Consider the following 13251-nt stretch of genomic DNA (forward strand, 5'->3'; position numbering starts at 1 on the left):
TTTGTGAAGGAGATGTTAACATCAGATTTATCAAAATTGTCTTCAGATTTTTTTAAACGGTAAAATAAACTGTTAACACTGTAGATGATTCATAAACGCAATTTCTATAGAGACAATTTTGGCATGTCTTTTTGTAGCAGATGGGTTTTTCATGATTTAAATGCATCATGTATCTTTTATATAGCTAAAAAAGGCCACCCAAATGTACAGACTTATTTAGCTACAATATCAAAGCCATCTGTATATGATCTGGAACAAAATGGGTTTGTGTTCATAAAACTATTTCTACATTTCTTATCAATGTTATTAGTTTTTTCCCAGAAATAACCCTATGTGTTTGTCTCCACCCTGTGATGAAAATTGGTTATTACATACAATTTGTGATGGCACAATACAATAGCAGTTTAGTTCTTGGAAGGATACTGAGTCATCTCTGTTTACAAGCTAGAGGGCACTATTTCTTGCTACAATACTGCACCTTCAACCTGAGATTAAACACAAACTAGCAGGCTGAGGACAAGTCCTCCCCAATTACATTATTGCCTTTGTATGACTATCTGAAATGTATAATTTGAAGCAAAACAACAGATCTGTCTAAGCACCTCCAGATCTAATACTCACTATATAGACAAAAGTATTGGGACACCTACACAATTCACCTACAGGATCTTTTATGACATCCCTATTCTAATTCCAAGGCAATTAATATGGAGTTGATGATGAGAATAAGCCCTTTCTGTTTTAAGAAAAAATAATATGTTATAGTAATACAGTACTCAATAGAGCAAGATATATGCCTGTTGGTCTGTCTCTGTGTATAGTACTGTGACTTTAAACCACTTGTCTTGACTACCTAGGTGTGGTTATGAGTCCCATCTGTCCTCTGTTTAGCCAGACTCCTCAGCAGTATGGTCATTGGTCACGCTTACCTCCGCCCTGCACAATACACCTAGCCAACCGTCTCAGCTGAAACTCGATCAACCCTACAGACACGGCATGGATCATGGGCCTATTGGTGCCCTGTGAAACACAAGTCAACGGGTTCTTGAATCTTTCATTTCCTTTCAGCTTTAGGTCTACACCAACCAACAATAGCTGTCCTTTACTGGTACCTCTCTATTAACAACATTTAACTAGGTTAAGGGCCTTGACTGAAGTTTGGATATACAGAAGAAAACAAAAGGAAGAGTGTTATAAGGTCCAGGTATCTATTTTGTTCCTACTTATCTCTTTAAACATTATGATTTGTCCTACTTTACCTCCTTAAGGAAAAAAAGAAACTGGTTACTGGGTATATTTTCCATTGTTTGATTAGTGTATATGCTCAGTATGCTCTGTATAGACAATTATTTGATCCTAGTCTAATTTTCTAGATTAAGTACACTGGAATTTGTATGAAATGTTCCATGCTGTGTTCACCAGCAGGTAATGGTTGTAGGATGTCTGAATCCAGGCAGCGCTCCCTGTCTACATCAGGCGAGTCTCTTTACCAATTAATGGGACTAGAGAAAGGTTGCACACATGATGACATCAAAAAATCCTACAGGTGAGAACAACACACCTTTCTCTTTTACATACATGATGTACTATATGGCCAAAAGTCGGTGATACCTGACCTTAAACCTGTAAAAAGCTTGATGGAGAATCTCTTCTGTGTTAACTTCACTTTGCATTGCTACATATGAAGACATGTAGGAATGGGGACAGCTTTTCATGATTTTAGGCTGGAGCCCTAAGTTGTTGTGGAAATACAAAAGCTAACACCAGCTTCTTTCAAACTCTGTGGCAACAATTTTGGGGGAGGCCCATCGGCTTTTTTTTGTCTTGATAAAGAGAGGTCTATTGAGAAATGTTTTGTCAAGTTTGGCGTGGAACAACTTCCATGGCCTGCACAGATCCTTCACCTAAACCAAATCAAACACATTTGGGATAAATTCTGACACCATCTGCAAGCAGGGTCTAATCCCCCAATATCAGGGCCCGACCTCCCAAATGCTGAATTGAAGCATATCCTGCATTAATGTCCCAGTGTCTATATCATAAGCCATCCCAGAAAAGTGAAGGCAGTTATAGAAATATGAAGTGGGAACAAACTCCATATTAATGCTCATGATTTTGGAATGAGAAGCTCAATAAGCAAGAGTCTGTATACTGACCGGTGTCCATGTACTATTGTCAATATAGTTTTTTTCTTCTTCTTTTAATTATTTATCATATTGGGTTGGTTTGTCGGTTAGTTGTTGTTATTTTTTTGTTGAGTCTTGCTTAGGCTGATCCTTGTGAAAGCCTGCATCATCTCGTTGTACTCTATTTTGAACTACCGATAATAATACATATTGTTACTGTTTGTGTATTTGTATTGTAAAAATGTTTTCAATCCCTTTGTTACTTATCTACACAACTGCAAGAGATAGTTTAGCTCATTAACTAAAAAAGTAAGTAGTTCAAGTATATAACGATATGTCTCACAAGGTCCCAAAGTGGTGGGTAGCTACAGTGTGTGCAATAATGTATTACATATATACGGTGGCCCTGAGTACATATACCTCACCAGTGGCAATACAAGTTACAACTAAATACTACAAATATGCTAAATGTATTCTTCTATTATCCGTGAATGTACATTGCTGATTGTTGTAGTATCATATAAACAAATTGGTGCAGACAATAGCCTGACACTAGATGGAGCAGTAGTTCTAAGGAACCAAATGCCAAGACACTTTGGACTGTAAATACACATAACACAACTGTGCAGACAATTCTGTGACAAAGATGCCTCCAAAAAGTTCTATAGTTCCATTTCCAGGTTAAGACTTTCCTAAAGAAGTATTTACTAATCTCGAAACAAAACATGTGTTTACTACCATAAACACTACTGAACAGTGCTATACCATAACTTTCTGAAAATGTTCAAACTGTTAATAAAACACTGATAAAAATGTGCTTCATCAGAAAACTAGCCCTTAAATACCATCCGGATAAGAATCCTGACAACCCTGAGACAGCGGAGAAGTTCAAGGAGCTGAACAGCGCTCACACCATCCTGTCAGATGTCACCAAGAGGAACATCTACGACAGTTATGGCTCTCTGGGACTCTATGTAGCTCAGCAGTTTGGGGAGGAGAATGTCAACACATACTTTATGCTCTCTACCTGGTGGGCCAAGGTGAGATCAAATCTAAACAATCAGATCAAAAGGTCACATGTGGTATAATCTGTACCGTGAAGGGCTTCATAGAGGGTATGAAATAATAACTATCCTGATATAGAGGCTTGTATTGATCAAACAACATTTTGAGAAAAACAGGAATAATGTGTAAAGCAAGCGTTTATTTGTGTACATTTGCGCGCATGTATTTGTGTATCTTGGTGGATCTGTGTACAGCATGTGTGTGTGTTTGTTCTCATTTGTCTCATCTACCTTGTACTGACCTATATACATCTGTCCTGCCAGAGTCTTTTTGCCCTATGTGGTGTTATAACAGGGTTCTACTGCTGCTGCTGCCTGTGTTGCTGCTGTAACTGCTGCTGTGGGAGGCTCAAGCCGACGCCTCCTGGAGAGGGAGCAGAGAGCTATGTCTCCCCCGAAGACCTGGAGGAAGAGATCCGCAATGACATGGATGGTAAAGGGTTGCAGCGTGCACACACCATACTCACACACACACATCTACTGTACACAAACTATGAATGTGCATATAATAATAATAATCATAATCGTATCCACTTTTTTACATACAACACACATGTAACTATAATGTGTGAGAGTGTTTGTCTGTGGCTTGATTATCTCGAGAACGGGGCACTGTATGAAGTTGCAAGTCGGCAGCTGTCCTGCCCAAAGACTTGCAGTGCCTCTTTGTTTTGAATTAGCTGAAATACACACACAGACATACACACACAAGTATTAACTCATATTTTACTCTTTTTTTTAGATGGAGACACTCCAGTGGTGCACCAGCCAACTAATGCTAGTGAGAAGACACAATTGATTGGGGACCGAAAATACCAAAGAGATTCCTATACCTGAGCTCGGAGCATCATGACATCAGCAAAGCATAATCCATCAATGTACACTCCATGACTGCTTAATTCTATAATAAGACATGAAATGACAAATGTAAATAGCTTGTGTACTTTGTTTGCTCTTGTTCACGGTCATTTTGTTGAGATATTTTTGTTCAATGGCTGCAGTTCATGCTTTAGTTTGTTAGTCTCCTGATTCAAGTCACTCTGAAAACCAATCATGTCACTAATCACACCATAGTTTTCACGTAAATAATTATTCAAATGGATGATTTCGTCTGATTCGATCAACATAAAGAGGAAATGTTTATATGGCTAGACTATGATAACGTTGCTTTCAACATGCTTGCTCAATTCAGCACGTGAACATGAAATGTTGCCCACCCTTGTTGTATATTTGGTTTGAAGTCAAATAGGCCTGTTGGATTATAGAAAGAAAAAAAAGTTTACATTAAATAAAGCAAAAGTGTGTAAATCTGACCCTTACTTGTAATAGGCTTCTACAGAGATTAATTCAGTTGATTGAAAGGTAGGCTCGAATAGAGACCGGACAAGCAGATACACATGCTTGTGTTGTCTGATAGCTACCCCTTGTTAAGAGGACAACAGCTGGACCCCCTATTTGTTACACTTTCATATATGGGCAAGTAAGCATGGCAACCCTTGACGTGGGAGTTTCTAAAAACAGCCATGACACTCAACTGGCGAGCGACAAAATCCGTGTGAACAAACTTGGAGGACAGTTCTCGCGAAGGCCCAGTGACTGCGCATTATTCCGGAGCAGGCCTTGTTCAACGATTATTTTACCAGGACAGTTCTTAGGGAATAAAAAGCCAACCGTCTCTGTGCCTCGTGCACAGCGTGGTGTTTGTGGCTCTCGCACTGTGCAATGAGTATCTCTCTGGAGTATTCGCATTCCACAAAGCAAGACACCATGGACAACTTGGAGAAACAACTTATCTGCCCTATCTGTTTGGAAATGTTTACCAAACCCGTGGTCATTCTACCTTGCCAACACAACCTCTGTCGAAAATGTGCCAATGATATTTTCCAGGTAGGCTTTAGGGCTTGTATTTTTCCTGTATTGAAATTAGTCGTCCTCGAATTTTTTTTACAATTACATAAATATATGTTTGTTTATGTATTGCTGAGAAAACACAATGTTTGTAGGCTATTCCTCAACATTTTCACTTTCCCATGAACAGTATCACACTGGTGAAATTCCTTATCTGCCTTCCCCTAACACCATCACCTGTGTCTTGCATTCCAGGCCTCCAACCCTTATCTATCAACCAGAAGTGGCTCAACAGTGACTTCAGGAGGCCGTTTCCGCTGTCCATCCTGCAGACACGAGGTAGTGTTGGACCGTCATGGGGTTTATGGTCTACAGAGGAACCTCCTGGTGGAGAATATCATTGATATGTACAAACAGGAGTCCACAAGGTGAGACAGACAAATGGTCTATATAAGACTGCAAGGACATCAGATCTGAATATCACTACAACTTCACAGTTTGTTAAACAGTTAGGTAATTACAAATGTAGTAATCTGATAAACCTGTCCACTGTACAACACTATACAATTACACATCTCAAGATAACATTGTACAAAATAACAATAATTATTTTCCTGGTTAAGACCCATAGACCAGTCATGGGTTTGAATCCATAGGTTCTCTGAGCAAGGCCTGGACTCTATTTTTATAAGTAGGCCAGTGAGGCAGCAGACAAGACAGGGTACTATTTATATTGCTGTCTAAGCCTGACTACGTTCATCTGACATCAACTTGTTATAGCCTGCTTTATAGATGGACATACCAAATAATTGGTTGCACAATTAGTTAGAATTGGAAAAATAAGATTGTGTTTTGATAAAATGTCAGCTGTTCTCCTCTTCTTTGTTCAAATGACAGCATCTCATAATTTCACAAACTAACTAGAACTTTCCAAACTTTACCCAAACATTGTTTGGTTATTGTTTGTACCAGTTGGTTTCCACAGTTTTTCGTCTGCCTTGCATTTGGCCTACTCTTGACACTTAAGTAATTATCATTTCAGTGTCCATACTGTAGATGGCAAGGAGCAATTTTTCACTTTGACGTGTAGTCTGAATCTGAAAATCACTCCTTTTAGTGCCAAGCAAAACCCTTTTAGCCACCATGGTGTGGTAAACAATCAATAATGGTGTGATACAAGTGGACTATTAAAACACTTCATTTCAAATGTTAGCAAATTCTTAGTTGCCAAATGAAATATTGGCAATGCAACAGGCCACCTTTTCAATGAAAACAGACAGGCCTTTTCATTGTTAAATGCATTTCATTTGAAAAAAGACACAACATTTGTAATCAGCAGATACATAGGAAGTACCTATTAACACCTGTTTTGCCTCTCTCTCTTTCACTTTAATAACATTAAAGCATTCATTTTTACTTCTCTTGGTACATTAATCTTTGACCTAGTTTATATACATGCCTCAAAAATGTATACTTAAAAAGACACATTCTTGTGATTTACTAGGCCTGAACCTCCAGCAGAGACTAAATGTGACCAGCCTATGTGTGAGGAGCATGAAGAAGAGAAGATCAACATATATTGTGTAACATGTGGAGTCCCCACCTGCTCTCTCTGCAAGGTTTTTGGAGCACACAAGGACTGTGAGGTTGCCCCGCTGGCCAATGTATTCCAAAACCAAAAGGTGGCCAAGTTTTATTCATACTTTTTTCTGCCTCTAAAAATCTCTGCTACACTTTGTTTAACATTCCAATTTGGCCCATAACTAATCTTGGCACATCTTGGAATTGGCAAATGTTTGAATTGTAAAATTGACTCTGTTGTTTTTGGTGATTTCAGGCAGAGTTGACAGACTGTATAGCTTTGTTGGTGGGCAACAATGAAAGAATCCAAGCCATCATCAGCCAGCTAGAGGAGACCAGTGGGACAGTTGATGTGAGTCCACTGAGTCACTCCTTCTTTCTGTTTGAGGAACTAAATCTTAGTTAGTTGCCATCTTCAAACATAATATCCATCATGTTATGCTATTTCAGGAGAATGGCAGAAGACAGAAGTCAAAGGTGTGCGAGAAGTTTGACCACCTTTACACTATCCTGGAGGAGCGGAAAGGGGAGATGACCCTGAAGATCAACGCAGAGCAGCAGGAAAAACTGGACTACATTTGTGGTCTTAAGCGAAAGTACACTGAGCACCTTGAGAGCATGGCCAAGATTGTGGAGACAGGGATTCAGACGATGGAGGAGTCGGAGATGGCCGTCTTCCTCCAGGTAATGAGATAAAGGTGTACTTTCAAAGGAATCAGAGAGGAGGAGATCTCATCTGGAAGAGAATATTGCATAACTGGCCTCCTCATTAGTGAAATAAAGAATCAAGTTTAATAATAAAAAAATCACAAAACATCATAATCCTGTAACAAATAATAACCTACATATTTGCTTTACAGACTGCTAAGCCTCTTCTTCAAAAGTGAGCATGAAATTTTAATGTTATCATAAAACATTATGTAATCATAAAATACATGCACTGCAAGTGTCAATATATCTATATAATTTCCTAATTTGGTTCACCAAATCTTTCTGTCAGGATTACTGAGGGCACAAACACCTCTCACTTGGACAAAGTAGAGCGCGGCTATGAGAACATGGATCACTTCACGGCTAACTTTAACAGGGAGAGGAGAGCATTGCTCAGTGTAGACTTCATAAAAGGTAGGTTTCACATCCCTATTGTCATCTGTATTGTTGAATGTCTCCATTCTATTGCAAGCTAGATTTCCCCCTAAATAATTATTTTCAGACCTTTCCTGCATTCAAATGTTATTTTTTAGGTCAACAATTGAGATTTATATATACTCATACATTTTTTTACCCTCAGGCCTTTTTCAAATCTAAATTTAATCACACATATGCACATTCAGTATGTTGAGGCAGGTGCTTTAGTCATACTATACACATACAGTTGAAGAGATGTTCGTTAAATAACGTGTTAGATTTTCCTATTATACAGTATGACCTAACATTTAAATCTCCAGCTTGAGGATACAGACACTGTAAATGTCTCCTTTTACGCACTCAAGAGACTAATCTAACAATTAAACAGCATGCTCAAGTGAACCAGATTTGAAGTACGTTTCTTTTAATCAATGTTATTAACTACTAATCAGATGATGAAGATGAAGATGGTGAGGGTGCAGAGAGAGGAGAGGATGCAGGAGAGGGGAGAGTGTTAACTGGTGTGACACGCACTGAGACCTCCCATGCTGCAGGGGGAACTGGCATTCGCCCGCCCAGGCAGCAGCTGCAGCCGGCTGTACCAACCAAACAGAGCCCAGTCCAGCAAATGCCAGCCCAACCCCAGAGAGTCACCGAACTTCCTGGCAACACACCTGCCCAGGTCCCCCAACAACCCCCTTTATTGCCCCAGACCCAGACCCTGCCATCAGACTCCCAAAGTCAGGTAAGAGGACATGAATTCATTGAGTAGTAAAATTCTCATTCAAGGTAGCAGTTGGTAGGATCGCCACAGTTTCCTTAATCAAACTCATGTTGCAGTAGTGTTGCTAATTGGTGGGTGTGGTGAAATGTTCACATTTAAATCTCAATATCAATCCCACATAACCAACAAGCTTCACAAATGGAATGCATGTATTCATTTGTAAATCAACATAATCAGTGTAAAACTATGGCAAGGGAAAGTAGACAGTTATGAGTTGGTGCTTGAGCTGGTGGCTGTGGTGTTTTTACCTCAGCAGGCGGCTGTAATGATGATACACCTGCCTGCTCCCTCACTGCCAGGGCACTACATGAGTAGAGTGTAAAGGGTAAGGGAAATAAACGCGGGTGGGGTTGGCACTGTTTTCATAATTAGCAGCCACTCTGCTTCATGTCATCATCACTGGGTTTCATCTGCATGTGGAGTGCTAATGTGAATGAGCGTAGAGTTCAAGCCAACACATCGTCATCGGAATGAAGAAGCCACCTGGAGCTCTTGCGAGATGAAGAGTCTGGACTGTTTCACAGAGCATATTGTTAGAGATGCCCTTTGACTAAAAACCCTCTCAGTGTGGGTCTGTGTGAGTATGTGGGTAACCAGTGACATCAATTCATATACTTGTGTAAAAACAGCCCAGTGAGGAACAACTGAGGAAGGAATACTGGCCAGGGACACAGTAATACATTTAGTTAGATGAGCAAAAAGACACAGTAGGGACATAGCTACAGGGCATATAATAAAATATAAGGTTGAACAGTCTTGAAGAAAAACAGCTTGGTGTTTTGTTTCTTCACAGGAAATGGTTATCTGCCTTATAGTTTTGGCTGTGGTTAATACATTGCATCAACCTTTGAATCTGATATTCTAACAACAAAGCACTATAGAGAAGGATTACATTTTTGGCATTTGTACAAGAATACTTTTTAATACAGTACAGAATTATAATGGCCTAAAATGAAGAAAGCTTTGCTTTGAGCCATTGATGCCAAGGACCCCATGACTCTGAAATTAAATTATTTTACGAAACAAAAAGTGTACCTTAATAATTTAAATATTATTTTTACAAATATAGATAAAATAAAATAAACTGACTGTTTGTGTAATGGTAGACCAGAGTTAATATTGAAGATTAATATTGGTCAAGTCAAGTGTTACATAACTGTATACAAATATGACGTACCTTTTATTCTGAATGGGTGTCCTAATGAAGGGCTATAGTTGGAGCAAATATAGCAAGGTCATTCAAAAGTCTGAATTAATTGTTAATAACATTTTATAGATCTGACTTGCTAAACCAGATTTAGGCTTAGATTGTTTTTAACTAGCTTTTATAGCTCTTTCGTTTAACTCAAATGACACATTCCACAGCTTTTAAAATAGCTAATCACAATGTTAATGCAAAAGACCACTGTGGTATGAAACATTAGTAGGGGGTGGACTGTCATAGTGACACAGCGTTGTTTATTTTTCTGTTTTCACAGATACACTCTGATATGGCAAGTCCACACAATGAAAGCCAGCCAAACACAGACGACAAAGATGGACCACGTCATGTTTTCTCCTTTTCTTGGCTCAACACTCAAAAGTAGTTAATCATAGCTGAGGACTTAAATATTGGATTAACCAACATACCAGTAGACTACAGAAACAGAGATCTATCCTTTATCCTGCCTTTGAAAACAAAGCTCATATAATTGATATCTGGCTGGATAAATATGTGTATGTGTAATATATAAACAATATACAGTATGCAGAGTATTGCTCCAGATGTGCGTAATGGTAGATTTGCGCATGGGTTTATTTGGTGAAAAGTCAGATACACTCATTGATTAGGATACACAGCAAACCATATTATGTAACTTTGAATTGTTTTATTACAAATATAAATATTAGACATTCTCTTGCACAACAAATATGGTTGCTCATATTGTATTTTATTATCAAACTTTAAAACAGATTTGGATTTTTAGAGAGATCTTGTCAGCTTGGACAAAAGATATTGGTGATCTTGACAAATTATATGTTATGCTTGAACACACATCAAATTAAGTCTGTGTACAGTATTACAGTAGTTTCACGGAACGTAATTACAATAGAGAAGAAAAGCTTGAATTTATATTTGCTGTTATAAAAAATAAAGAAATAATAAAAGTCAGAATTCAAGTAGAATGCAAACAAACAAACTACAACAACTAATGGCACCGTATTATACCCAAGATGTAAACTTGGGAAAGTCATCCTTTTCACTTTCATTTTCCAAAGATGTCCATCATCCTTCGGTTACTATTTGCCTGCTGGGCAATTTGCTCCGCTCGAGCCATTTCTAAAACTTCTCGCAGCAGATGGAACGTCAGATCCAACGAAATAGGAGGCTCTTCAGACCGCTTTCCCTTTACCTTGGAATCATCCACCTGGTTATCGTAACTACTTACGAACCGATCGATGCTATCAACTTTACCTTGAAGAAGTTGCTGAGTGAGTTGAAGTTGTAGAGCCCTGTTTACCATCTTTGAGGGTGCTCCGGCGAATGCGTTGGAATCGGAAGGCGATGCATTTTGGTTTGCCTTGTCAAGCCGGATGAAGTATTCCTCTCCTAATCGCAGGATAATGGGAAGAGAGAGCTGTTGGAGCTCAGTTTCAAGAGTCTTCGATGGATGGACAGCTCCTCGAGTTTCAATGGCTCTACATTCATATCGTGGTTGGAAGGCACCAAGTAGAGCCACCGCGGAAATGAAGACATTCAACTTCATCTCAGGAAATTAGGAAGAATCTGAGGATTAAACATTTAATGATGTTATAATAGTGAGGATTTCATTTTGAGTACTCAAGTATAGGACTGTAGGAGTCCTCAGGAAAGAGTTGCATTCACTTCATCTGATTATTTGTACTTTGCTTGAGTTGAAAGTTAAAATGTATAAGAATGCAATACATTTCTTTTTATAATGCATGTTTATAATATGATGTAAAAAAGAAAGGAAATACATGTATGTTAGTGTAATTTATAAATGTACATGCATATAAAATATTGTCTAATCACCAATTAAATCCACAAAACCAACATACCTGAGGTTTTCTAAAGTAGTTAATACCACTTTGATGTAGCTTTTTGTTCCTTAAAAGGATGTCCTCTTACACTTCTCGCGTCTCACTCTTCTCAATGAACCTGCAACTGTTCGTCTCCAAAAAAGCATCGCGAACTGACTTATATATCATAGACTTGAGGCCATGTCATCCTTTTCTGTGAGCTAAGAATCTGCGCAAGCGCTAACGTATTGCAGGCAACACCTGAATGAGAATGGGAAACGTATTTTCGTTGAACAGATGAGTCATAAAACAATTGGTATGGGTCACATCGTGTTCAACTTAACTGTGGTACAACTTTTTTAATAGGAATAGCATCATGACTGATAACCATTAATGCTATGGCATAACTAAAAAGCTATGCTTTGAGCAAGCATAACTTTTTATATAGTTTTAGACATTAATTAGCAAGGTATTGTGAATGGACACGAAGGTCTGTCTAACAATGGCCCAATGGTTTCCTCTCTAAAAGTGTGTGGCAATTATACTGTATGTCAGATAATTCAGATCGGCAAGACAGTTAAAGACAAACGTCCCTGTGCACCTGCCTGTCAAAGAATTGAGGTAGGTGGTTGGTCAATACACTCAATGCTGTGAACCTCCAGCAGGACACATGACCTTTATAAGCAAAGAATGGGATAAATGAATCACTGACATTTTACTGTTAAATTGACTAAGTATCAGAGTAGATTATAAAAATAAAAATAAATGCATTTTTGAAGATACAATACTATATAATATTAGCAATGCACAATAACCCATGGTTCTACATGTATACTATTAACAGTTAACACAAATGCAGAGAAGGTAATTTCCCCCATTAGAGCTGAATTTATGTTCATTGACTATTATTTCAATATACGTGTTCACAGGTGCTGCTCTACTGGCGTAAGGTCAACTCAAAACCTTGAAATTGCATTACTGATGCCAGACAATGGTGGTGAATTTAAATAAGTTGCACAAAGGACATCACTTATTCAAGAGAATGATAGCCTACCTTTCCTAAGGCTTATGATGAAGAAGAAAAATCTGAGCATGAAGGGGCGCATTACGAACTTTTTTTTTTTTTTTTTAATTAGTTTGTATGGGAATCATTTCAATACATTACATTCTCATTACAGGCCATACAGACAACTTCAAGACCTTACAAAGCGTTTCAGAATTATAAGCATTTATATTCAACCAATTAGACAAGTGTCCCATCAACACCTCCAGAGCTTTGGGGCCTAAATCCTGGCTGTGTAATACATTGCAAGTAAAAAATTGGGTCATGTGCCCCTTTAAGGCCCAAGTTGGCTCAAATAATAGTTTCCCTTTTAAAGGGAAACACAGCCAAGAGCTGGGTAATCACATATCAACAGGAATATAATTGAAAGCCATCGGGACACCAACCAGTGTGATTCATTTTTTGAACATTGAGGATTCAGACTAGATTCTAATTTCTAATCTTTTTCCATTACGTACTTGTAATTTCCAAGTGTCAAATGGTTTCAGAACTTTAAACATGGAATGTTATTTTTACACTTACACATGATTAAATGGAAGTTGTAATGATGGCTGGAACAATGAAAGAAAAATCAATGGTTTGTGGCCTTTTCTTGCTAGGTTGTTGCCAGCCTAATCTCTGTCACACTTTGGCCTT

General features: G+C 38.4%; 3 protein-coding genes across 4 annotated transcripts; 2 read left to right on the forward strand and 1 right to left on the reverse strand.

Moving 5' to 3' along the window:
• Window positions 1–1008: 1008 nt before the first annotated feature.
• On the forward strand, window positions 1009–4479 carry LOC124472906 (dnaJ homolog subfamily C member 5-like). 2 transcript variants are annotated; one of them, XM_047028045.1, is made up of 5 exons: window positions 1009–1204; window positions 1423–1546; window positions 2953–3166; window positions 3455–3623; window positions 3933–4479. In XM_047028045.1, exons 2-5 carry the CDS (start codon window positions 1440–1442, stop codon window positions 4025–4027), a joined length of 585 nt encoding a protein of 194 aa, XP_046884001.1. In that variant the 5' UTR covers window positions 1009–1204; window positions 1423–1439; the 3' UTR covers window positions 4028–4479. The 2 variants fall into 2 exon arrangements, with proteins under 2 accessions (XP_046884001.1, XP_046884002.1); XM_047028046.1 differs by having other exon boundaries at window positions 1426–1546.
• A 259-nt stretch (window positions 4480–4738) lies between these two features.
• Window positions 4739–10438, forward strand: trim55a (tripartite motif containing 55a). The gene is made up of 9 exons (XM_047028389.1): window positions 4739–5077; window positions 5294–5466; window positions 6543–6720; window positions 6876–6971; window positions 7070–7303; window positions 7480–7502; window positions 7620–7744; window positions 8200–8492; window positions 10010–10438. The coding sequence occupies exons 1-9, from the start codon at window positions 4913–4915 to the stop codon at window positions 10115–10117; spliced, it is 1395 nt and encodes a 464-aa protein (XP_046884345.1). The 5' UTR covers window positions 4739–4912; the 3' UTR covers window positions 10118–10438.
• A 339-nt stretch (window positions 10439–10777) lies between these two features.
• Window positions 10778–11278, reverse strand: LOC124473121 (corticoliberin-like). Its single transcript, XM_047028390.1, has one exon. The coding sequence runs from the start codon at window positions 11276–11278 to the stop codon at window positions 10778–10780; it is 501 nt and encodes a 166-aa protein (XP_046884346.1).
• Window positions 11279–13251: the final 1973 nt, after the last annotated feature.

Source organism: Hypomesus transpacificus, chromosome 10, assembly GCF_021917145.1.
Source record: "Hypomesus transpacificus isolate Combined female chromosome 10, fHypTra1, whole genome shotgun sequence".
Taxonomy (NCBI): domain Eukaryota; kingdom Metazoa; phylum Chordata; class Actinopteri; order Osmeriformes; family Osmeridae; genus Hypomesus; species Hypomesus transpacificus.